Consider the following 27,143-nt stretch of genomic DNA (forward strand, 5'->3'; position numbering starts at 1 on the left):
GAGTTCTGATCACAAGCAGGGCACATAAAGACACAAACTCGATTTACATGAATAATGATTGGAATACAAGTCTTTACAGCTAATCAAGTTTTAAAGGCACAGACAATGTGAGCGGAGAGAGCTTTCAGCACTGGTTAAAGAGATTTGTATTGTCTCCAGGCAAGTCACTCTGGTTTCTCTTGATCCTATAAATATTTTAGTGTCCAGGCAAGTCGTGGGGGTTACAGGTAGACATGAACCCAAGATTGAGGCCATCCTCATGTGTGCAGAACTTGGCTATCAGTCTCTGCTCAGCGACTCTGCGCTGTTGTGTGTCGTGAAGGCTGCCTTGGAGAATGCTTACCCGAAGATCAGGGGCCGAATGCCCGTGACCGCTCTAACTGTCCTCTCAGGAGACAACATACATCTTTTTAACCTGTGCTTAAAGCTCTCTCCACTCTCATTGTCAGTACCTTTAAGACTTGATTAGCTGCAAAGACTCACATTCCAATCATTATTCATGTAAATTGAGTTTGTGTTTTTATATGCCCTGTTTGTGATCAGAACTTCCACTTAACTGATGAAGGAGCAGTGTTCTGAAAGCTAGTGGTGTTTGCTACCAAATGAACCCGTTGGACTTTAACCTGGTGTTGTGAGACTTCTTACTGTGTTCACCCCAGTCCAACGCCGGCATCTCCAGATCATTTAAGGATGACATCAGGGTGGTAGTGAGAGATGATACAAATTCTGAGAAGAAAAAGATTGAATCCATTTGGATGTAAATTAGAAATAGTGAGAAAAAGTCACTGATAAGTGTGGGCTATAGGCCACAAATAATAATATCATGAAGGGGCAGGCAATAAACAAAGAAACTGATGCATGTAAAAATGGTATGGCAATTAACATGGGGGATTTTAATCTCCATGTTGATTGGTCAAACCATGAATTGCAAAAAGTTGGTTTGCAGGTGCTGCAGGTAATTAAGAAGGTAAATGTAATTTTGTCCTTCATTGCTAGAGGAATGGAGTTTAAAAACAGCAAGGTTGCAGCTGTATAAGGTGCTGGTGAGGCCCTACCTGGAGTACTGTGTATGGTTTTGGTCTCCTTACTTGAGAAAGGATGCATTGGCACTGGAGAGGATGCAGAAGAGATTCACTCAAAATAAGGGGAAGCAAATTTAGGGCTCAGTTGAGGAGGAACTTCTTCACCCAAACGGTTATGAATCTGTGGAATTCTCTGCCCAGGGAAGCAGGTGGGCTACCTCATTGAATGTTTTTAAGACAAAGATAGATAGATTTTTGTAAAGGAATTAAGGGTTGCAGTGAGAGGGCAGGCAAGTGGAGCTCAGACCGTGAAAAGTTCAGCCATGATCTTATTGAATGGTGGAGCAGGCTTGAGGGGCCACATGGCCTACTCCTGCTCCTAGTTCTTATGTTCTTAACGTATCACCATTAAAATGAGCAATAAGGATGGTGCTTTATGCAGCATCAAGAGTCAAACATTCAGATGCTACAACTCGCAGTTATAGAGCATCTTTAACTTAGTACTGCAAAATGCCTCAAGGCACTTTGCAAGAACTAACAATAAGTGAGGAGGAGACAGTACTAAGATGGGTGAATAAAAGCTTGGTTAAAAAGGAGTAGCTTTTCAAGAGCATCTTTAAATAGAGAGAGAAAAACCATTGTGAAGTGGGAGGGAGAAGGAATTCAAGAGCTTACACAACTGACGGGTACGGCAATCAATAGTTAGTAAAGAGGACATAAACAACCAACCAGAATTGGAGTACTACAGAGATTTTGGGTTGGAAGGCTGGAGATGACAGAAATGAGTGGCAAACTCTTTCACGAGTTTAAATACAAGAACAAGAATTTTAAAGTTGAGGCAAAACAGGAATCGATGTCGGGCATGAGCACAGGGTGCTGGATTTGGTATGAATTAGGGTATAAACAGAAAAATGTTGAACAAGCCACTCTCCAAACATGTGCATGTTAGGTGGATTGGCCATGCTAAATTGTCCCACAGTGTCACAAGATGTGTAGGTCATGATGGATAGATGGATGAGCCATGGTAAATGGGTGGAGTTATTGGGTGGGTGGGGGGGGTGTGGTTGGTGGTGGTGGTGGTGGTGGTGGTCTAGATAAGACACTGTCAGAGTCAGTACAGACTTGATGGGCTGAATGGCCTCCTTCTGCAATGTAGGAATTCTATGATTGTGAGGTGGTGGAGAATGGAGGCCAGCCAGCTAAGTATTGTAATAATTGTGCATGGAGGCAAGGAAGGCATAAGTGAGGTGATGCAGGTGCTGAGACAAACAAAAGAGAATATGCGATCAAACATTCATTTCAGGATCAAATAGAAAGCAAGATTACAAACAGCCTAGACAATGCATAGCCAGAGGGATGGAATCAGCAGCTAGGGAATGGAGTGGGAGTCTTGGTTCTCTCTTTCTGACATTTAATTCAAGGTTGGCTCATTCAGAGATGTTTGTCAAACAGAATCAGTGCAGAAGGCAGAACTGCTGAGACAGAGTTGGTGTGTCACAGAGAACATGTGGAACCTGATGGCTTTAAATGATATCATCGCTAAGGGATAGCACAAAATGAAGATGAGAAATATTGCAACTGGGGTTGAGGGTGGGGATGCAAGAATAGATTCTTGAGGCAACTCCAAAAATAACTATGTAGGGGCTGGGAGAGAAGTCATTGCAGGAGACTCTGATAATGATTGGGTAGGTTAACAAAGGAACTAGAAAAGGGCAGTACCAGTTTGTTGGATAATGGAAGAGAGGCACTAGAGAAAGTTGGTATGGTCAGCTGTGTCAAAGGCTGCAGACAGGTCAAGAAGCATAGAAGTCTTAGATTACCACAGAGCGCGGCGTTTGAGATTTTGATTAGCATCTTAATGTGGAGGTAGGGGTGCAACCTGCTTGTAGACTTTTAGACATGGAAAGAAAGATCTGAGAAGGGGTAGCACATTCAGAACCTTGAGAGGAAAGAGAAATTGAAGATGGAGCTTGAGCTGGCAACAACAGCAGACTCAAAGGTAAGGATTGTTTCAGAAGTAGTGAATTGATGACAGACTTGAAGGAGAGGATAACTGCAATCAGGGAGAGGGTAACTGAAACCAGGGAGTGGGAACCATTAACAATATCAGATGGTATGAGGGCCAAGGAGGTAAGTTGGGTAGTCAGCAGTTCAGGGGAAAAATGTCAACTGGACAGAAAATCATGGAAGCTCAGACAGGGTATGAATTGAGATATATAGGAAACTCAAGAAAGATGAGGATTCAGGGGGATCCTGCTGTGTTGTCACTTCAAGTGAAGGCATAAATGAGGAAGTAGTCAGGGTGAAAAGCAGCATATGGACATCAGCAAGTAGTGCACGCTTTGTGGTGTAGAATCGCAGCTGTACTTTCCTTGAGTGTAACAGTTACTAAATCCATAAAGTACATCTATTTGCTGAGCCATCTTACACTTCAAGTAAACCAAACCTTTATATAGTTTATCAGTCCTGGTGCGAGATTGGCAAGTTTGTGCAAAACAAGCATACAGAACCTTGAAGCAACATTGGCTTGGGGACAGGTGGAAGAGAATGATGCAGAGGCAGCTGAATAGATGGTCTCGACTTACTGACAAAGTCGATGAATTCCTACTGAGGAGGAAAGTGAGATGAGTTTAAAATGATAGTTGGAATGGAAAATTTAAGAATGACCTTTGGATTCTTGGGTGCTACTGGAATAGTAAGTGGTACTGGTAGTCGAAAGCAAAGCCGGCAGTGTTTTGCGTGTTTCAGCCAGCTCTGGTGGTAAACAGCCCAAACAGTTTTGAACCATAAATCTAAATCTATTAAATTGAAAAGACATAAATGAATGAAAGTGGGGACTGTAACCAAGTGGAAAGACCAGGGTGGAGGAGAGAAAAGGATTTTTTTTTGTCAAGGCAAAAGTAGTGGTGGTGGTAATGTGACTTGAGCCGATTGGTGGCTGCAGATGTATCATGGTAAACAGAGGTCCAGGATCACGAGTGTGCTGTTACAGTGATTTGTGGGAAGAGCTTCTTCCCAGGGTCAGACACAGAAGTGGGATTAGGAGGGGGAGCTAAGATGTGAACAGCGAAGGATACAAGGAAATGATCAGAGGACATGACTGTGATTGAAATGGTGGAAATGGAAACACTATGAGAGAAAGCAAAGTGACTTTAGAGAGATGTGCTTATATGGAGGGAGAAATTATAGAAAGTGAACTCAGAAGAGAGAGGTCAAGCTGAGACGAGATGTTGACATTGCCATGGATGATGAGTCACTTGATGCAGCATTTAGGGCCTGGCTCTTGTGAGGTAGCATTATCAGTGGGAAGGGTGGAGTTCACTTATCTCACTGTTGCAGACAGGGACTCGCTCATCAAAAATTAACATTACTATAACAGTTTACAAAATCCAAAAAAGTGCATCTAAACTTGTTTACAGTCATTTAATTGTAACTAACTGATACAGCCAAATTCACTCAGAAATAAGATAGGATATCAATTTGGTGTTCACCATATATTGGTTGACTTGTATTCATTTCCAGGGAAAGATTAATTAAGGTATAGAAATACTTCATGTTTGAATGTAAATGCTTGAAGTTATGGGTGGAGGGGGGACTCAATGTTAAAATGGCGGCGCAGGCTGGTTGGGCCAAAGGGCCTGTTTCCCGGGCTGTTAAATAAATAAAGTCAATAATTTCCATTTGTATTGTGTTTTCAATATAGCCAAAAAACCTAAAGTTTAAATTCGACAAACAAACCAATCAATAACGTTTGAAGCATGGGAAAAAAAAACTAAAGGTAGGTAGGATATGGAAAAAGAGCATGTCACAAGGTTTAAAATAAAAATAAACAGAACAAATAAAATAGGAAGAGAGAAAGGCAAATTCAACATTGTTGATTATAAATAAAAATAAAATGCTGGAAATATGCAGCAGTCTGGCAGCATTTGTAGAAACAATTAATTGTTTTGACTTGAATATAACTTCTTTAGAAGGCAGCAGTTCTGAAGAGTTGTATTCAACTTGAAACGTCAACTCTATCTCTCTCCATAAATGCTGCCAGACCTGCTGAATATTTCCAGCAATCACTAACCTACTTTTTCGTGTGCGGGCAATTTAAGTGCACAACCCCTTTAATTTTTATTCTGAAGCCAAAACACATGCTAACTTTATGTGTGTGGCTTAAGTGGGAACCTTTGCAATTTAGAGGAAATACTGGACAACAGCATGACTTAAAAGGGAGGGGTAATATTTGGACTGGTTATCTTCATTTACAGACTCTCTTAAATGTATACTTCCTGGGCCTAAACAGCAACCTATGAGAGAACTTTCAGCACTCAACTGGGTTGCATTAGAGAGATTTGAAAATAAATATGAATGGGGCCTCAGAACTCAGAGGCAACGTGGAGCCATAATCAGACTTAACAGCATAAAGGACATTTGTTTAAAATGAACAAGTTTCAAGAAAAACTAGCAAGTACAAGTGATGGGGATGTGGATTGTACTTGCTGTATCAACCTGTTTAGGATAAGAGGCAGTGAGCATTAGTTCAGTTAGAATAATCAAATATTCTATGCACACAATTCTTCTTGGGCTGGGGATCATGGGGACATGTCACCTTTGAAAGGCAGCAAACTGAAAACAAAAATGTTGTTCATTTTTGATAAATGTCTTCAGAATTGTAATCTTTGAAAGATCAGGAATGCATAAAGGCATTATAATGGCATAGTGGTTAGCATTACTGCCTCACAGCGCCAGAGACCCAGGTTCAATTCCAACATTGGGTGAAGTTTGCCCTCCTTCTAGTATCTGCATGGATTTTCTCCAAGTTCTCTGGTTTCCCCCCCACAGTCCATAGATGTGCAGACTTGGCAGATTGTCCATGATTAATGTGCAGGATTACAGGGATTGGTGGTACATAGTGCTCCTCTTTTGGAATTAGATACTCCAAGACCCTAATACAAAAACTTCAAAGCTTTCTCCCTCCCATCAGAAATTTGAATATAAACAGCAAAATGATCTTTTCACTTACTCAACTTTTGACTGTTCAAAATGACAAGCTTGCAGTAGCACAATTGCTGGATACGAGAACACAAGAGCAGCACACCATATGCCCTATCAAATCTGTTCCACCATTTAATACAATAATTGCTATATCTCTTTGCAGCTATGTCCTCCCCATAGCTCAGCTGGAAATCATACATGCATCATAGAATGAGTAGTGAAGGAGGCCCATCTTTCACTGGCTCTTTCAAAGAACTATCCAATTACTCCCAATCCCGTTTCCCCATAGCCAAAAATTTATTTAGAGTATTTATCCAATTCCCTTTTTAACAGTTATTCTCAACTCTGCTTCCACCACTTTTGCAAGCAATATATCCCAGACCACCTACCTCTGGGTAAAAAAAAAAGTTTCTTTATTCAGCTCTGTTCTTTTGCCAATCACCTCAGTAGTCTCTCCTCTGGTTACGGAACCTTCAGCTGTTGGAATTGGTTTCCCCCTGCTTACTCTATGTTTTGTATGTGGTGCTGTCTCTAAGATAGTACAGAAGAAGTGGGTTATCTGATTTGAGACACCAATGGAAACAGAGTGAGTGATTACCCCAAAGGGTGGAGTCCTCTCTGGGGCAGAATCAACTAGCAGCCATGGAGTTATCATCATAAAGTGTGGAGCCCGACTCGAGGGCAGCCTACAGCAGCAACTCTTGTACTTATTTTCTCTTACCAGTAAATATCTTTTGTCCAAACAAAGCCCAAAATGTCTTGACAACAGTAAAGTGCCATAACACTCTATCAAAACCTTTTAACTTTTCAGCACTTCCATCAAATCTTCTTTTAACCTTCTCTGTTTAAATGAGAGAAACTACAGTTTCTCTAATATTTCCTTGCAACTGAAATCCCTTAACCCTGGCACCCAGTAAATCTCCTTTGCACCCTCTCCAAGGCCTTGATGAAATTCTTTCTAAAGTGCAGGATCTAAAAATAACTACAATACTCCAGCCAGGGCCTAACCAGTACTTTATGAAGGTTTAACATAACTTCCTTGCTTCTGTGCCATATGCTTCTATATTATGAAAGGATCAGCTGTGCTTTTTCTCAAAGCCTTCATAAATAGTACAGGCACCTTTCAAGGTAGGCACATATAAACCAGACCTCTCTGTTCCTGCAGCCTCTTTAAATATGCACTACCGTTTACACTACTTCTCCTTGTTCTTTCTACCAAATTAACCTGTGATTCTCTGCATTAAAATTCATCTGTTTCACTAGTCTGTCCACGCCCTCTTACCATTGACGTTTATAACATCAATGAGTTTCTGCAAACTTTGGATGTACCCCAAGTCTACCCAAACCCAGGATATTAATGTACATCAAAAAAGCATTTGTCATTAAATGCTCAGTTTGGTTTCTGCTAGGGCCATTCAGCTCCTGACTTCATCAGCCTTGGTCCAAACACACTTGAACACTGTTCAGCATCATTTGCAACTCCTTAGATACCAAAGCAGTCCAAGTCTACATTAAGTAAGATGTGGAGATTATCCAGGCTTAAGTTATTAAGCAGCAAGTAATATTCATGCCATTCAAGTGTCAGGCAAAGACCATCTCCAATGAGAGAGAATCTAACCATCTCCCCATGACATTCAATGGCTGAAGCCCTCACTATTACCATCCTGGGGTTTACCATTGGTCAGAAACCGAACCAGTCATATAAACACCTATAACAGCAAGTCAGAGGCTGGGAATTCTGAGGTGACTAACTCACTTCCTGACTCCCCAGATTCTGTCTACTTTCTACAAGGCTCAAGTCAGGAGTGTGATAAAACATTCTACACTTGCTTGGATGATTGCTGCTCCACCACACAAGAAGCTCTAGGACAAAGCAACCCTCTCGATCAGCACCCCATTCACTCCCTTCAACATTTACTCCTTCCACTCTCACCACAGTTACAGCTGTCTATCCCATCTACAAGATGCAGTGCAGCAACTCACCAAGATTCCTTCCAAACCCTCAATCACCATCACCAAGAAAGACAAAAGGCAGTTTATATATGGAAATACCACCACCTGCAAGTTCCCCTCCACATCATCCTGACTTGGGAAATATACCACTGCTCCTTTGCTACCGCTGGGTCAAAATCCTGGCACTCCTTCATTAACAGAACTGAGAGTGTATCTAAAAATAGACTGCAACGACCGAGACGGCAACTCACCAACACCATTTAAAAGGCAAAAGATGCTGGCCTTGCTAGCTTGCCTACATTATGTATAAGAATGAAGCCCCAACAGCAACCACTAGGGAATACTAGGCTCTATTCTGAGAATCAAATATTCATCATTATCTGCTTTCCATTCCTCAGCCAATTATATATCCACAAAACCACAGTCGCTTTAATTCCAAAAATTTCATTTTGCTAACACGTATATTAGCCGGTACTTTGCCGAACACCCTTTGAAAGTCCAAATACACAGCATCAACTGCATCATCTGCATCAACACTGTGTTAATTCAAACGATTCAATCAATTTTAAGCAAGAATTCAATCAAGTTAAAGATTATTTGCCATTAACAACTCCATGTTAGCTTTTGTTTATTAGCCCATATTTTTCCTTGTGTCAATTTATTTGTCTTGGGTTAATATCATTACAAGTTTCCCAGCACCATTAGATTAATAAACATGTTACTGCCAGATTTATTATTCGCCCCTTTATTGAACAAGGCAACAGGCCACGGTATTGGACAATTCTCTAAAAATGTCTGAAATAGAGCCTGGTGTCTGGAGCAGCAAACTATCCCTGACGCCACTCAATATATTGATGAAATCCAGCTGAAGGAAATATTAGGTACTTGTCCTAAATAAAAAGTCTTGTACAATGCCCACCATACTTAGCATGGGCAAATAAAAAAAACACACAAGTTCTTAAATTGGACAGCTTCACAGTCATTTGCTGTCTCATACAACTAGTCTAGTTGAATGACAATTGCAGAATACTCCTTTCACAAATAACATTAAAATAAGCCTTAAGCATTGTATATTTTTATTTTGCATATTGCATATTTAATACAGTTCTCAGTCACTTTGCGTTCTCTTGAGCACGTACTCCAGGTAAATAATCTGTATTTAAGTTCTTCACAAACAAGGGTTTTCTTTATATTAGGTCCACATGTTCTTTGAATAATTTGACTCCAAAGATATTTTTAAAGATTATTTATTAGTCACAAGTAGATTTACATTAACACTGCAATGAAGTTACTGTGAAAATCCCCTAATCGCCACACCCCAGTACATGTAGGCCTAATGAGCAGGTTTTTCAGACTGTGGGAGAAAACTGGAGCATCCCGAGAAAACCCATGCAGACACAAGGAGAATATGCAGACTCCACACAAACAGTGACCCAAGCCAGAAATTGAACCCGGGTCCCTGGCACTGAGAGGCAGCACTGCTAACCATTGTGGAACCAAGCTGTATTGTATGAAGCAACATTTCAGCACACTTGTCTAGAGATGTAACAGTCCAAATAAAACAAATGATCTCTCAAACTAAAATAACAAATGGTCGTTGCTGCAATAGACATTTTTTGCTAATTCATATAAAATTGAACAAGCTACTTTACTTATATTGAAAAACGTTGTGTTTATTTGCATTTTTACTCATTTAACTCAACTAAACTACATAAGGGACAAACAATTTAAATTCTCAATTGAAAAGATAAAAACAAGCTTGCAAAATTTAGAAGAGATAATACAAAACAAGATGTGCTAAGTTTGGTTACTACCACAGATTTTGAAAGCTTGTAGCATGTTGGGAAATGTGCTAAGAGTTATACAGAATGAGACCCATGGAAAGAATATATTAGTGTACGAGTTTATAGAATCAAATGCCAATTACAATACAAGGAGGAAAAGACCAAATAGATCACATTTGAAGTTTAAAAGAAATAGATTGCAGCAAGAAATACTATAAGAGAGGTGGTAGCTAAATCAAAAGGAGGATCAACCATTAGATGAAGACAGGCCCTGGGTAAGATGTTTTGTCAGAGAGTTGGTTCAGATTCCATGGGCCAAATGGACTCTTCTGCACAGTAGGGATTTTATAATTCTATGAAACCACTTCAGATATGGAAGAGCCTCTCCACATATAGGACTTAGGGAAATGGTAAGTGGTAGCAGAAAGGAGATAAAGCTTCCTAAAAGGCAATATAACATTCATGGTGTGCATGTTCCATTGAGATAACAAGGTAAATAATATTAATATATAAACAAGGTCCGAGGTGGAAGCCATGAACAGTGAGGCGTTGGTTACTATGGTACTTAAGAGAGAAAAACCCTCTCTTTCATGACTGAAATACAATATTTTTTCAATAAAGTATGAAGGAGACCACAACAATTATCCTGTCAGGTAAGTGAATGCATTGAGAAAATGGGCACATGCCAGGGTGAGAATAAAGCATCATCTAAAGACAAGAGGGTAAAATGGACAATCACCCTTACTTGGAAGAAGAGGTACACGCAAGCCTGCCAGGCTTTGCAAATGTTCAAGTTAATAGCAAATTAATTATTAAAACATTTAACAGAACTCCGGTGGCAGGGAAAGCACAGCAGAAAACCAGATTTTTAAAACTAACAGCTGAATTCAAACAGTAAAGAATAGATAGACACTACAAGTCAGAAATAGGTCTAAAAGTGAAGATCCAATCGGCAAGGAGGGAAGGTGAAACAATAGCAGAACTCAATTAATCAACAGAGTTCGGTACTTGCCAAAATCATCTAAGAGGACAACAGTAAGCTAAAACAATCAATTTTCCCCCCAATGCAGTAGAATACAGATTTTGGTTGGTCATGCTGCTAGAAGGTAATAAGTAGAACCCAACAACGCCAAACAATTGGTCTGCCAATAAGAAGGATGCTGCGTGGTATGGGGAAGCAAATGAAGGAAAGGGAGAATTATTTGTTTAACTGAATTTTAAAGTAGACTTAACGACAACAAAAGTGAATCTATCCTTATAAATTTCAGCAAGTTGCTGTGCCATACTTCAATAGATTTCTCATCTTAACAGCTTGTGCTTCAGAAGCAAATTTACCATATTTTTCATATTTTGGGGAATAAATCATCAGTGATAGATAAATTCCTGATTCAGCACATTTTTCGATAAGTACACCAAGTTGAATTTTAAAATAAGCAAGTTCTAATCTTACCTCCTGTTTTAGAGTTGTAGTAATAGAAATATCCTTCAGGCGAGACACCTTGTACCCAGATATTTGCTATGTTTGGCTTTGTAGTACGCTGTGTGTCAGGGGCCTTTACTGCTGGTTTTTTCTCAGTTGTACTTGACGATGAAGATGCTAAAACAACAATATATTTGTTAGTTAGTTACAGAATTTGAAGAAACAGAATGTGTCCAAATTTTATGTTAGTAATAAAAAAAGACAAAACCTTTTTGGGAAAATTGGCAGGAGGGAAGAGGAAGAATGGGAAGGATTTTTTTAAAAAAAAATCAATGCCTTAAATATAAAGCAATGTCCCATGGCGGGAGAGACAGAACCTCGCACAGGTCCTTTGACCTCGGACAGAATTTTCTGATCTTGGGGCAAGCATGGTTGGAAAATTCCACCCTGAATGTCAAGGGGTAATGATAAGTCTTTTCTTGTTGGAGATGGTTATTGCCTGCCACAAATGTAACTTGATGCTCGTCAGCTCAAGCTGGAACATTGTCCAGGTCTTGCTGCATTTGGACATGAATGGCTTTAGTATCTGAGAAGTTGCAAGTGCTGTTGAATATTATGCAGCCACCTATGAACATTCCCACTTCTGACCTTATGATAGAAGGGAGGTCACTGATGAAGCAGCTGAAGGCGGTTGGGCCTAGGATGCTATCCTGTGGAACTCCTGCAAAGATGTCCAGGAGCTGGGATGATTGACCTCCAACACCACAACCATCTTCCTTTGTGCCAGATATGACTCCAGCCAGCAGATAGTTTTCCCCTGTTCCCACTGACTCCAGTTTCACTCGAGTTCCTTGATGCATACTCGGTCAGATGCTGCCCTCTTGTCAAGGGCAGTCACTCTCAACTCTGGCATTCAGCTTGTTTGAACCAAAGCTGTAGTGAGGTTAGGAGCTGAGCGATCCTAGCGGAACCCAAACTGAGCGTCCATGAGTAGTTATAGAATCATAGAGGTTTACAACTCGTCCATGCTGCACTTTTTTTTTAAAAACCTCTAAGTCAATCTCAATTGCCTGCATTTGGCCCATATCCCTCTACACCCATCGTACCCATGTAACTGTCTAAATGCTCTTTAAAAGACAAAATTGTACCTGCCTCTATTACTACCTCTGCAGCTTGTTCCAGATACTCACCACTCTCTGTGCAAAATATTTGCACCTCTGGACACTTTTGTATCTCTCCCCTCTCATCTTAAACTTAAGCCCTCTAGTTTTAGACTCCCCTACCTTTGGGAAAAGATATTGACTATATAGCTGATCTGTGCCCCTCATTATTTTAAAGACCTCTATAAGATTACCCTCAGCCTCCTACGCTCCAAAATAAAACATCCCAGTCTATCTAGCCTCTCCTTATAACTCAATCCATCAAGTCCCAGTAGCATCCTAGTAAATCTTTTCTGCACTCTTTCTAGTTTAATAATCCTTTCTATAAGAGGCTGACCAAAATTGCACACAGTATACCAAATGTGGCCTTACCAATGTCTTGTACAACTTCAACAAGACGTCCCAACTCCTGTATTCAATGTTCTGACTGATGAAACCAAGCATGCCGAATGCCTTCTTTACCACTCTGTCCACCTGTGACTCCACTTTCAAGGAGCTATGAACATGTACCCCCAGATCTCTATTCTGTAGATCTCCCTAACACCCTTCCATTAACTGAGTAAGTCCTGCCCTGGTTCAATCTACCAAAATGCATCACCTCGTATTTGTCTAAATTAAACTCCACCTGCCATTTGTCAGCTCACTGGTCCAACTGATCAAGATCTCGTTGCAATTGGAGATAACTTTCTTCACTGTCCATTATGCCACCAATCTTAGTGTCACATGCAAACTTACTAACCATGCTTCCTATATTTGCATCCAAATCATTAATATAAATGACAAATAACAGTGGACCCAGCACTGATCCCTGAGGCACACCGTTGGTCACAGGCCTCCAGTTTGAAAACAATCCTTGACAACCACCCTCTGGCTTCTGTCAAGAAGTCAATTTTGTATCCATTTAGATACCTCACCCTGGATCTCATGAGATTTAACATTCTGCAACAATCTACCGGTATCTTGTCAAAGGCCTTGCTGAAGTCATGTAGACAACATCAACTGCACTGCCCTCATCTACTTTCTTGATTACTCTTTCAAAAAACTCAGTTTTGCTGAGTAAGTGCTGCTTGATAGCACTTCCATCACTTTGCTGATGATCAGTGGTGGACTAATGGGCAATAATTGGTTGGGTTGGATTTGTCCTGTTTCTATATACAGGACATGCTTGGACAATTTTCCACATTGCTGGGTAGATATGTGTATGGTGTCGAAATTTGCTGATGACACCAAATGGAATTTAATGTTGGCAAGTGCGAGGTGGTCCACTTTGGTAGGAATAATGGTAGGAAGGACTATTACTTACGGGGCGAAAAACTGCAGCAGGCGACGGTGCAGAGGGACCTCGGGGTCCTTGTGCATGAGTCGCAAAAACCCAGCTTGCAGGTGCAGCAGGTGGTCAGGAAGGTGAATGGGATGCTGGCCTTCATAGCGAGGGGGATTGAATATAAAAGTAGGGAGGTCTTGCTGCGGCTGTATAGGACATTGGTGACGCCGCAGCTGGAGTACTGTGTGCAGTTTTGGGCGCCGTACTTACGCAAGGATATTTTGGCCTTGGAGGGAGTGCAAAGGAAGTTTACTAGGCTGATACCGGAGTTGAGGGGGTTGAGCTATGAGGAGAGGCTGAATAACCTAGGCTTGTACTCGTTAGAGTTTAGAAGAATGAGGGGAGATCTCATTGAGACGTATAAGATGATGAATGGGATGGATAGGATAGAGGTGGAGAGACTCTTCCCGCTCAGAAAGGACACTAGGACTAGGGGGCACAGCCTCAACATAAAGGGGGGTGCAGTTTAGAACGGAGTTGAGGAGGAACTTCTTCACTCAAAGGGTGGTGAATCTCTGGAATTCTCTGCCCGTTGAGGTGGTGGAGGCTGCCTCGCTAAATATTTTTAAGACGCGGGTTGATGGGTTTTTGATAAGCGAGGGGATTAAGGGTTATGGGGAGAGGGCAGGAATGTGGAACTGAGACACGACAGATCAGCCATGATCTTATTGAATGGCGGGGCAGGCTCAAAGGGCTGGACGGCCTACTCCTGCTCTTATTTCTTATGTTATGTTCTTATAACAAGTGTTGCAGTTATACTGGAACAGCTCCAATAGGGGCATGGCAAGTTCTGGAGCGTGCATCTTCAGGACTACTGCCGGAATAACATCAAGGGCCCACAGCCTTTGTAGTGTATAAGCTTAGTGATGAAAGGTCTTGATTTGTGTGTGTTGATGAGATAATTTGTGAATTCTGGGAAATGTTTAGAAATTTTAAAACTGGTCTCTCCAAACATCAAGTACTATGATGTAGCTGTAAGGAAAAAAAAATGAAGTTATGGTCAGTTGTTCCAGGACCTCCTGTCAAAAAGATAGATTATAAAGCATAGGAAATAGTAGACCATTTGGTCCATCAAGCTTGCTCCACTATTCAATGATTCTTATCTCAACACCGTAGTCCCACACTCTTCCCATACCCTTTGATGCTGTGGAGTCTAGAAATCTATTTCTTTCTTAAATAGAATGAGTGAATTAGACTCCATTGCCTTCTGTTGTAGAGCATTCTAGCTTCACCACTCCCTACCTTAAGAAAATTCTCCTCATTTCAGCCTAAATGGCCTACCTTGTATCCTGAGGCCGTTACAGTGCCAAACAACTCTCCCTCTCCCAAAACCAGGGTAAACATCTTTTATCCTTCCATCTACTTCCAGCTCTGTCAGAATCTGACACACTTCACTTTGACCTCCTTTCATTCTTCTTAACTAGTCGGCCCAATCTTTCCTCGTATGCCAATCCTGCCATCCTAGGAATCAGTCCAGTAAACCTTCACTGCACTCTCTCCATGGAAAGTATATCTTTGCCTAGATAAGGAGACTAAAACTGCACACAAAACCCCAACTGGTCCCACCAAGGCCCTGTACAGCTGCAGTTCTCAAATCCTCTTGCAAAGAAGACCAAAATACCATTTGCTTTCCAATTGCTTGCTGAACTTGCATGCCTGCTTTCAATAACTGGTGTAAAGTACACCCAAATGTGTACACCAACATTTCCCAATTTATCACCATTTGAATAATACTCTTGTCATTCTATTTTTCCTACCAAAGTGGGCTGCAAAGTTGATTGGTTCAACTTGCTGCAGGGAAGCTAGGAAACACTTCCCACTGGCCAAAAATTGCAAATATTTGCTTAGACGTTGTTAGTTATGTTGTGTTGACATAGGTGCATATATTTGGGCTAAATGTGACAAAACTATCTTCCAAGAGTGTAAAAATAGAAATGCATCATTGAACATTTTGCTGGGGTGATAGCTTTCATCACAGGACACTTGCTGGAGCATTTGTTGGGAAAGTTAGAGGAGTTGGTAGTGGAGCACTTGCTAGGAGGTTAGCACTTCCAGAGGACATTGCCAGTTGACAGGTAATTATCATAGGTTTGGGCTGCCATCAGAATTTTGTGTAGGCCTATAGATCTTAACAGAAATCTTAGTTAGCAAACTGTTTTCACCTTGAGGGAACAAGTGAGAAACAAATACTCAGCATCTGCTGTCAGCTGTGTCACTTGAGAGAGAGAGCAGAACTTTAACAGTTAAATGGGCTGAAAGCTACAGCAGTTAAAGCAGACTGGGAAACTGGAGTTAAAATCTTCAAGCTACAAATAAGTTTGTATATTAAGCTAAGTTGACAACGTTAAATTCTCAAAGGATATCATGAATCAAATGACCAAGTTTAAGGGATCAAGAGAGGACCTCAGAGTTCCAGGATCCATAAAAATACAGACCAACGTATGTTGAGCTTGAGTATAATGCCATGCCTCAACTTGTGGAATATTAAGTATTAAATCTTGTAGTTGTTCAATAAACATAAGAACATAAGAACATAAGAAATAGGAGCAGGAGTAGGCCATCTAGCCCTTCGAGCCTGCCCCGCCATTCAATATCATGGCTGATCTGTTGTGGCTCAGTTCCACTTTCCCGCCCTCTCCCCATAACCCTTAATCCCCTCTCTTATCAAAAACCCATCAACCCGCTTCTTAAAAATATTTAGCGAGGCAGCCTCCACCACTTCAACGGGCAGAGAATTCCAGAGATTCACCACCCTTTGAGTGAAGAAGTTCCTCCTCAACTCCGTTCTAAACTGCCTCCCCTTTATCTTGAGGCTGTGCTCCCTAGTCCTACTGTCTTTTTTGAGCGGGAAGAGTCTCTCCACCTCTATCCTATCCATCCCATTCATCATCTTATACGTCTCAATGAGATCTCCCCTCATTCTTCTAAACTCTAGCGAGTACAAGCCTAGTTTATTCAGCCTCTCCTCATAGCTCAACCCCCTCAACTCCGGTATCAGCCTAGTAAACCTCCTCTGCACTCCCTCCAGGGCCAAAATATCCTTGCGCAGGTGCGGCGCCCAAAACTGCACACAGTACTCCAGCTGCGGCCTCACCAATGCCCTATACAGCTGCAGCAAGACCTCCCTACTTTTATATTCAATCCCCCTCGCTATGAAGGCCAGCATCCCATTCGCCTTCCTGACCACCTGCTGCACCTGCAAGCTGACTAGCTTCATTCCAAAGCAGTCCAAATCCCAACACGTTGGACGTGTACCCCAATTGCTTTGCAATGCAAGGCTCATATTGTCAAATGGATAGTTAATGGAGAAAAAACCTTTACAAAGAGTGGTGCTGTTACACTTGATGTTTTGTCTGACTTTGTCTTTAAATCATTAGATGCTATTAATGCACAAACTATCAGATTATTTACAAAATACCAAATATCCAATTCAATGAATGGAGATGATGATGATGATTTGTTGTGGAGGAATGATTCTCAAAACAAAAGTACCAAATCGGATCCAGAGTGAGATCCTGATGATGTCATAGCCAAAAAAGACTCAATGAACTTGGATCAGAGTCGGATGCCAAAGATAATGAATTTGACGGTTTCTAAAACATTTTGATTGTAGTTAACTGTCAGAGTTAATTCATTGATGTCACATTGATTTAATTTGAAATAAAAGTGCTTTCTATTCATATTTCAAATTGGTGCCCACTTACACTTACACAAACAAGTCGACTCCAGTTTTTGGAAGAAATTTTGTATGGCTTTAAAGGTAAATGTAGATACTCTGATCTACAGTACTTGCTTAGCAAAATGACCTGATATCATCACAAAGAATTCTAACAGCTTTCAAAGAAACAAAGACACTCATAACAACACTTAATGCTACCTGAAACATTTACTCCAAGTCGCTTGAGATCTTCTTGATAAGCTTTCATAGCTGCATTTTCCATCTCAGCAAATTCCTTTGCCTCCTTTTCCTCATCTTTTGCTTTTTCCAAACTTTTCTTTTTAATCTGGAAGCGCAAATGAACATGCTATTTAGGACCAGCTCAAAATGGGTAATGTGTACACAACAGTCAGAAAAAGAAAATACAGATCATGGAAAACAAGGGGGTACCTCACTAATCCTCCTGGTCACATTTTCTTGATGGTTCTTCCCTCTTTCATGAAACTCAACACTCTGTGGAAGCATGTGAGGAAAACAACGATAACCATTTTATTAGAAGGTTAAGCAACAGCTTTACTGTTTGAACACAGGACTGTAAAACACATAATCGATATTGATTTTTTAAAAATTCTTTCATATGATGTGGGTGTCACAGGCACGGTCAGCATTTATACCCCATCCCAAACTGCCCCCAAGAAGGCAATGCTGACTTTTGTATGAAACTTATCTACCAGCATGTTAAAATTCCTGTATATGATATGCATTATCTTACTCGTTTTAACATGCAAATCACTGAAATAAACAGAATTCTTCAGCAAGTACTTTTACAATAAGAAAATTGAATATTAATATTTCACTGTTAACTTGGTAAATCAAATCACAAAATACTTTTTGAAATAATTTCTATTTTGTCTTGGTATCTAAAATTTATGGAGCACAAGATGAAAATTTAAAAAGCTTAACTTCAAATATGAGTATTCCACAATTAATCACTAAAATTTTCCATGGAATTGCTTTTTCTACCCTTTCATGTTTTTATTCAAATAAATAATTTCAAGTGATCATCTACAGGTCTACATTAAAAGCCTGGGCTTTGACTCCATTCACTGAAAATGTTGCAGCCATCAAATATATCTGTGAACACTGAACACATAGAATCCCTGCAGTGCAGAGGTCATTCAGCCCATCAAGCATGCACCAACAATCCCCTCCACATAACCCTATGTATTTGCTCTGCTAATCCCTCTGACACTAAGGGGCAATTTAGCATGGCCAATCCACCGATCTTAGAACTCTGAGGAAACCAGAACATCCAGAGGGAACCCATGCAGACAGTCACTGCAGGTCAGAATTGAACCCAGGTCCCTGGTGCTGCAAGACAGCAGTGCTAATCACTGTGTCACCCTATGTATAGATTGTATTTGTGTACACCGCACATGCAAACTATATCGATAGTATAAATGGGTGTGTCAGCCGACCCTTCAAAGAGTTATGTCACTCTGCTTTTCATAAATCCTTTAAATAAAACTGTAGGTTGAAATCTCAATTCTTTATTTCAGACAAATAATATTGATTAAGAAATATGCTTTTCCATTATAAACTGATCAGTAGAAACCACTTTCCTTCCTTCCTATATACACAGTTTCTGTTGAATAGCAAATTCTAGATATGTACCCTGAAACAGCATCTTCCTTTATTCTAAAGCTGATGATCAAGCCAAGTCTGTTTCCATGCAATTTTATTGTACGAGACCTGGGACTATTCCACTGGAGGAGAGAGAACCAAGTAGAGATTTATTACTGCTTTTTAAAATTACAACAGGATAAATACAGACAGACTATCCTCTTGGAAAATTAGAGACGAGAGGCCATCAATTTAAAATGATTATTGAATGTGAGGAGCTGTTAAAAGAATTTAAATCACACAGAAGGTTGCTGGAGCAGGAAATGTTACAGGGAATGTGGTTCAAATAAAAATTGAGACAAAGTTCACTGCAGCTTTTAAAAGAGCCAAGATAGATAAATATTTGAAACAAGGAAAGATATAGGACTGTGGAGACACAGTAAGGCAGTGGAAGTAGTTTTGGAGATTGCTTGCAAAATGCCAGCACAGAGACATGTTTAACAGCCTTCTTCTGTGCTGCAAGCTTCAATGGTTTGATAACAGCAATACAACAAAAAAATTGAGGCAAATGGATATTTTCAAATTTAATTACATTTTCTCCGGCTATTAAATTCAGGCTTATTAAGTGAATACGCACCATACCATTTTATCTGTCTATTTGTAAAAAAAAGACACAAGGAACTTCAGTGATTTTCATCAGACCTGAAAGTACTCATTGCATCATTTTTAACAATTAATTTCAAGTGATCTTACTCGAATATATTATAGACATAGTAAGAACACAATTACTCATTTATCCCCCAAAACAGTAGCTGTGCCTTGTGACTTAATTTACCAGATAAATATTTCTATTGACACAAACACATTATATTGCGGATTGCTGGGATTCAGAATATCGCCCCAAAATAACCCAAACAAAATTATGGTCTCAAAATAGTCTTTAGGTCAACTGGATCTTCCCAAATCCCCTAGAGTAACACCAATGCCAATTCTCAAGGAATGATCTGACAGGTAGAGAAAAAGCACTTGAATATCATGTGAAAGGTAAATTGAAATTTGTTGCCCACCACCATCCTTAATTAGCATTTTTTTAAAAATCAAGCAGATTCTATACCAGGGTGGGAAATCTATTCCCGCACCACAGGAAAATCTACTTACACAACTCAAAAATGTAAATGCCATAGCAATTAGCAAACAAGAACAAGGTCTCCAATTGTCATGCTAAACCTTAAAAACAAACTACAAATCTGAAAGAGAGTAGCCACTCCCAACCCCTTCAAGATCTCTTCCCCACTTAAAGTTAGTTGGCAGTTTATGTATTACAGCCACATTTAGCACTGATGACTAGCTTTAAGCCAGCATGAGAAAGAGCTGGAATATGGTGATTGATTTATAGCTTTCTTGGAAGAACGGCAGAATTGAGTCCAAAGTTAGAGTTTTGAGCAATAGTGTAAAAGACTATTTCCACTGGGTAGAGTTAGTAACTAGAAGGCATAAATCTACTACAGAAAAATCAAAAATGGAGGGATTCTTTTTTAAACTGAGGACATGGAACGTCCCATCAAAAGCAGTGGTAGAGACAAAATCCATAATAAATAGAAAGGAAAGTGGATGAATGAAGTAAATGGGGGTGGTGGGGGGGAGAGGAGGTAATACAGTAGTTCTTGAGAGGCAACACAATATGATTAGTCATATTAGCCTCCTCTTATCGTGCAACACTCAATTCTAGGTCAGGGATTGCAACTAGAATATAGATAATTTGTGCCATCCACAACCTCCAGAGTCTCACATTACAGCACGGACATCATCATTGTAATTGGCCTAAATAATATCACAGGAAGTCGCATGATCAGTGTCCATTGCATAATGTCCTTCACATCCTGTAATGCCAACCTAAAGGAAATTTTCTCACATCCTTTGATCAACGATCTATGGTGCAGTCTTCAACTTCCTCAGGTACGGTCTTTGTAACTCTCATCTTCTCCAAACTTCTCCTTCACTGCACTTGCAGGAACCTTCGCAAAACCTACCTTTCCACCTTTTCTAACAAGCTCAATTTCTTTAGATAAATTTTCCTGTTCCCTTTGTGAAGCACAGGAACATTCCCCACAGTAAAGATGTTACATAAATACAAAATGGCTGCACAGCTGCTGGTATCAAGCATAACTACTCCTGGGTAATTCTGTTTTCTAAATTAAAGGACATATGTTAGCTACCAGATTCCTCTCCATTATCCAGACCAGCAATGTTCCAACCTCTCCTCCGTATGCTAAGTTCTCTCGGCTTCTTCACAAAGTTGTGCTTTAATCATTCCCATGGTTGTTGCAGATTTTTTCTACACTAATACAGGAATGCTTTTCTGCTTGCAGTAATGATGGGAAAGGGATTCTCATGGCTCCAGCAACAACGTATTCAGTGTGGTGGCCTCACCATCTGCCATCCATTCATTTTAATTATTTTCCCTCTTATGCATATTTTAGATTTTTCAGTTGAAGCATTGTCAAATAATCCATAGCGCCCTAAAAATTATTTTAATAAAAGAACTGAATATTTGAGGACATCAAACAAACCAGTCCAAGATAGTTTACAGTTATATTTATTGCCATATTTGAACTGAGATTGCACTCAACTGTTACTACTTTTAAAGTGTCCAAGTCAGTCTGATTGCGAGTAAGGCGCAAGTACAAGAATAACCTATTTTTGCAAGACCTTGCTGATAAATTTTGAGACGCACTGTTCGATCACATTCTTTCCCCAGGCTGTAAAATGAAGAATTGAGCTCTCTCACTTTTTCTTTTAACCATCTACTGCTGTGTTACTTCATTCTCTACTGCCTGATTTATTGCGCCTTCCCCTCTAACTCTTTTTCAATCTTGATCCTGCACTCGGTCTTTCTGTTACTGTTAAAAAAATCTTCAACTTGATGCGCTAATACGATTGTCCTCTAAGAACACGTCACGATGAATGGAAAGTTTGGTGCATAGAAAAATAATCAGAATAGCAATTAATTTTACCAGGGTTGATGTGAAGAACCACTATCAAAACTCAGTTCAGTAACATGTTAGGCTACAATGAAAACATTATTTTTAAGAATTTTCTGTTGAAATCCTACATTGTATGTAACATAAAATGCAACATACAGGTTTGTTGTCTGCTATCCAACATTTGCAGTAATCACAGAACTTCTTTGGTTGTGACTTCCAGTAGTCAGCCCTATAGAATAAAAAGCACAGATGTTAATGCATTGTTTCCAGATGTTCATAAGCACAAGACTAACATTTTATAGCTGATACACAATAACCACTCTTCCTTTTCAAAACCGAGGAAATCAATTACAAAATATCCCATGCAACAAATAAGCAGACCAAGCAGTCTCAGTGCTTGCCTACATCACAAGATGAAAAGCTGCTGGGTGAGGTCCCATGCTGTACAATACATATTTATGGTAGTCGATTAGTGTGCAAATTTACACCTTGAAACAACATACAGCAATGGTAACATTAACACTAATAAAACCAATAAGCAGGTATGTAAAGCTTTGCTAAAACATATACTGCAGTCAATTACAACACTTGTATTTCTATTTAGTTAGAAGTGCTCACAGAAGACTTTTTCTTAGAGCAAATATGTTTTCATAGTTATGTAAATATCCCCAAAACCCCAAATTACATTAGAATAGCAGATCAGACCCCAACATAAATGTGGGGAAATTATACTTCCTTCCAGGAATGATTCCACTGGCAAATTAGGGATTCTTTTAAGGTAAAACAAACTTTACCTAACAACACAATTTAAATACAAGTCTAACAAATAAAGCAACTTAACTATTAACAGATGAACAGTAATTGAAAATGAAAATGAAACAATTTCAATTTCTAGTTTATCACTGTTTCAGTTCCAAATAAGCAATATTCCTCTTACAGATTTAAATGCCAGTTTAAATAAAGTTAGCAACCATAAATAGGAGTGGCATGTTAGCACTGCTGCTTCACAGTGCCAGGGACCCAGGTCTAACTGCCAGCTTGGGTCACTGGCTGTGAGGAACTTACAAGTTTTCCCCGTGTCTGCTCTGGTTTCCTCCCACATTCTGAAAGACATGCTGGTTAGGTGCATTGACCCAAACAGGCGCCAGAGTGTGGTGACTAGGGAAATTTCACAGTAAGTTCAGTGCAGTGTTAATGTAAGTGTTACTTGTGACTAATAAATAAACTTTAAAACTTTAAATACACTTGCTACAATGAGTGCCAACAGTTTTAAGCTTTCAGGGAGAAAATTAGTTTCGGAATCCTGCCAGATCCTTTTAATTTCACCCAGACTTCAGCCGCAGACAAAACTGCTCTCTGCTTTTCGTGCTGCAGACCCAAGACTACACATATATCATAATCATCACATGACCCTGTCCATCACTCAAATCAGAAATCCCAAGGGAACTAGTAAATAAAAGTCTATCAACTCTACTTAACATAATCACTTGCAAGACTGATGTGAATAATTATTCTGCTCTTCCAGAGGCCGAGCTGCATTCTTCCAGACATATGCCTGGAGCACAAAGCTGAATTTTTAAACATTCACCACGAACACAAAAAAAAAACATCCATGATAATTGTACTACTATCACAGTTGTGTGGTCTTAATGTCTGGTTCACAACTTTTGCTATTAAAACCATTTCACCTGGTTTGACAACACCTGGTAAAATGCTGTAGCTGAAAGAGACTGGGATCAATTCTCATGTGGGGGCCTACTTATACCCTCCCTTGCCAATACTCTTGAATTAATTTTTCTTTCCACCCTCTTAAGCGATTTTTCTACTGCAAGAACACTTCAATGCAAAGAGCTATTACTAAACTTATACAAATCATTGGTTTGTTCAGGTTAGAATACTGTGTCTAGTTTTGCTTTAGGACAGGTGTCAAGACCATGAAGCACGCGTAGAAGAGAGTGACTGTAATGATCAAAGGCACATGATGCTTCAATTATGAGGGAATAACCTGGATCAGTTTCCATTCAAAGAGGAAGAAGTTTTGACAAGTGTACAAAATGATACATTTTGTTGAGATAAATCAATAGAAATTATTACCTTTGGATATTAACGAGAAATTATTACCTTTGGATATTAACGAGAAAGACTAGATTTAATATTGTTAATATAAGACAGGGAGAAGCTGGGAGAAATTCCCTTCATGTAGCAGATTGTTAGGGCAAAAATAAGACTGTAAGAGACGAATCTTTATAATGCTTTCAAGGCAAGGATGCTGACAAAAAATTTCAACATAAACAAGCATTGCTTTTTTTTGCTATTCATTCATGGGAGATGGCTGACCCTAATTATCCATCAGGTGTGGTGGTGTGACTTGAACTACTACCATCCATATGGTGTAGTTCCATCCACAGTATTCTTATGGAGGGACTTTCACAATTTTGACCCAGCGACAGTGAAGGAATGGCAATATAGTTCCAAGTCAGGATGGTGAATGGGACGGAGCTTCAGATGGTGATGTGCCAAAGCATCTGTTGCCTGTGGAGGGGTGTGGAGGGGGGAGAGGTGGGGGGGAGAGGGGGGGGGAGAGGTGGGGGGGAGAGGTGGGGGGGAGAGGTGGGGGGGGGGGGGGGGGGAAGAGGTGGGGGGGGGGAAGAGAGGGGGTGGAAGGGGGGAGAGAGGGGGTGGAAGGGGGAGAGAGGGGGTGGAAGGGGGAGAGAGGGGGGAGAGAGGGGGTGGAAGGGGGGAGAGAGGGGGTGGAAGGGGGGAGAGAGGGGGCAAGGCCCGAGCGGGGGGGCCACAGGGGCGAGGCTGAGGGGGGGGCACAGGGGCGAGGCCTGAGGGGGGGCACAGGGGCGAGGCCTGAGGGGGGGGCACAGGGGCGAGGCCTGAGGGGGGGGGCACAGGGGCGAGGCCTGAGGGGGGGGGCACAGGGGCGAGGCCTGAGGGGGGGGGCACAGGGGCGAGGCCTGAGGGGGGGGGCACAGGGGCGAGGCCTGAGGGGGGGGCACAGGGGCGAGGCCTGAGGGGGGGGCACAGGGCGAGGCCTGAGGGGGGGGGCACAGGGGCGAGGCCTGAGGGGGGGGGCACAGGGGCGAGGCCTGAGGGGGGGGGCACAGGGGCGAGGCCTGAGGGGGGGGGCACAGGGGCGAGGCCGGAGGGGGGGGGGGCACAGGGGTGAGGCCTGAGGGGGGGGGGGGCACAGGGGTGAGGCCTGAGGGGGGGGGGGGGCACAGGGGTGAGGCCTGAGGGGGGGGGGGCACAGGGGTGAGGCCTGAGGGGGGGGGGCACAGGGGTGAGGCCTGAGGGGGGGGGGCACAGGGGTGAGGCCTGAGGGGGGGGGGGGCACAGGGGTGAGGCCTGAGGGGGGGCACAGGGGCGAGGCCTGAGGGGGGGGGCACAGGGGGGCCAGGGGCGAGGCCCCTGAGGGGGGGTGGGGCACAGGGGCGAGAGAGCCTGAGGGGGGGGGCGCACAGGAGGCGAGGCTGAGGGGAGGGGGGGGCACAGGGGCGAGGCTGAGGGGGGGGCACAGGGGCGAGGCCTGAGGGGGGGGGGCACAGGGGCGAGGCTGAGGGGGGGGGCACAGGGGCGAGGCCTGAGGGGGGGGCACAGGGGCGAGGCCTGAGGGGGGGGCACAGGGGCGAGGCCTGGGGGGGGGCACAGGGGCGAGGCTGAGGGGGGGGGGGCACAGGGGCGAGGCCTGAGGGGGGGGGCACAGGGGCGAGGCCTGAGGGGGGGGCACAGGGGCGAGGCCTGAGGGGGGGGGCACAGGGGCGAGGCCTGAGGGGGGGCACTGGGGCGAGGCCTGGGGGGGCACAGGAGCGAGGCGGGGGATGGCAAGGCGCGAGGCGGGGGGGGCAAGGGGAAGACGCGACGGGGCAACGGGAGAGGCGAGGAGGCAAGGGGCGAGGCCAGGTTGGCAAGGGAATGAGGGGAGGGTGCAAGAGGGTGAGGGGGAAAGGAGGGGAGAGAGATGGGGGAAAGGGGGTTAGGAGGGAGCTGCGGCCTGTCTGCAGCACCTTCTGGAACTTTCCAGTTGCATCGCGGCCCAAACATGGCGGCAGCCTGACAGCTGGCGAGCCAGGATGCCCGGGCTTGGTGCGCAGCTCTGCCCCAGGCGTGTGGAAAGACCGAGGCCGCGCACCCCAACCCCGCTGATACTCACATGGTCGCCAGTCAGCACCTTCTCGCTCCGATCACCAGCTTCGCCGACACAATCCAGGCCCCGCGCCAAGCCGCCGGCTCCGACACACAGCCGCTCTGCCAGACGGGGCGCCCGTGTTGCCCCGCCCACTTTGCCAGATACCCACCCCCTCCCCCCGAGGTCCGCCCCTCCCCCCGTAGCCCCGCCCCATCCGCCAGAGGACTGCCCATCCTGTTGCCCCACCCCCTTCTCCATAGACACGCCCCTCTCCTGGAGATCCGCCCATCCACAGTAGCCCCACCCCCTCCGCCAAAGCCCCGCCCTCAGTTGTATCCAGTCTCTCGGAACTCCGCCCCCTCAGTTGGCCTGTCTCTCTTTGAAAGCCCCCCTCAGTGATTTGAAACAGGGCATATAAAGACACAATCTCAATTTACAAAATAATGGTTGGAATGTGAGTCTTTACAGGTAATCAAGTCTATACAGGTACAGACAATGTGAGTGGAGAGAGGGTTAAGCACACACAGGTTCAAGAGATGTGTATTGTCTCCAGACAAGACAGTTAGTGAGATTTTGCAAGCCAAGGCAAGTCATGGGGGTTACAGGTAGTGTGACATGAACCCAAGATGCCGGTTGATGGCGTCCTCATGTGTGCGGAACTTGGCTATCAGCCTCTGCTCAGCGACTCTGCACTGTCATGTGTCGTGAAGGCCGTCTTGGAGAATGCTTACCTGAAGATCAGAGGCCAAATGCCCGTGACCACTGAAGTGTTCCCCAACGGGAAAAGAACACTTGCCTGGTGGTTGTTGAGCAGTGTTAATTCATCCACTGTTGTAGCATCTGCATGGTCTCCCCAATCTACCATGCCTTGCGACATCCTTTCCTGCAGCGTATCAGGTAGACAATGTTGGCCAAGTTGCAAGAGTATGTACCATGTGGATGGTGTTCTCACGTGAGATGATGGCATCCACGTCAATGATCTGGCACATCTTGCAGAGACTGCTGTGGCAGGGTTGTGCGGTATTGTGGTCACTGTTCTCCTGAAGACTGGGTAGTTTGCTGCAGACAGTGTTCTGTTTGAGGTTGTGCGGTTGTTT

The 27,143-nt window shown here is 42.7% G+C and overlaps 1 protein-coding gene across 2 annotated transcripts in view; it reads right to left on the reverse strand.

The window, feature by feature from the left end:
* Positions 1-26,190, reverse strand: part of wbp4 (WW domain binding protein 4) — a 50,198-nt gene extending 24,008 nt beyond the window's left edge. For both annotated transcript variants that reach the window (XM_080204130.1, XM_080204129.1), the window contains exons 1-5: positions 26,071-26,190; positions 22,068-22,140; positions 17,755-17,817; positions 17,524-17,650; positions 11,193-11,339 (exon numbers count right to left, since the gene is read on the reverse strand). In XM_080204130.1, coding sequence (XP_080060256.1) covers positions 11,193-11,339; positions 17,524-17,650; positions 17,755-17,817; positions 22,068-22,140; positions 26,071-26,072 — 412 coding nt within the window. In that variant the 5' untranslated portion in view covers positions 26,073-26,190. The remainder of the gene's footprint in view (positions 1-11,192; positions 11,340-17,523; positions 17,651-17,754; positions 17,818-22,067; positions 22,141-26,070) is intronic.
* Positions 26,191-27,143: the final 953 nt, after the last annotated feature.

Source organism: Carcharhinus amblyrhynchos, chromosome 15 (assembly GCF_965287045.1).
Source record: "Carcharhinus amblyrhynchos chromosome 15, sCarAmb.v2.hapA, whole genome shotgun sequence".
Classification (NCBI taxonomy): Eukaryota; Metazoa; Chordata; class Chondrichthyes; order Carcharhiniformes; family Carcharhinidae; genus Carcharhinus; species Carcharhinus amblyrhynchos.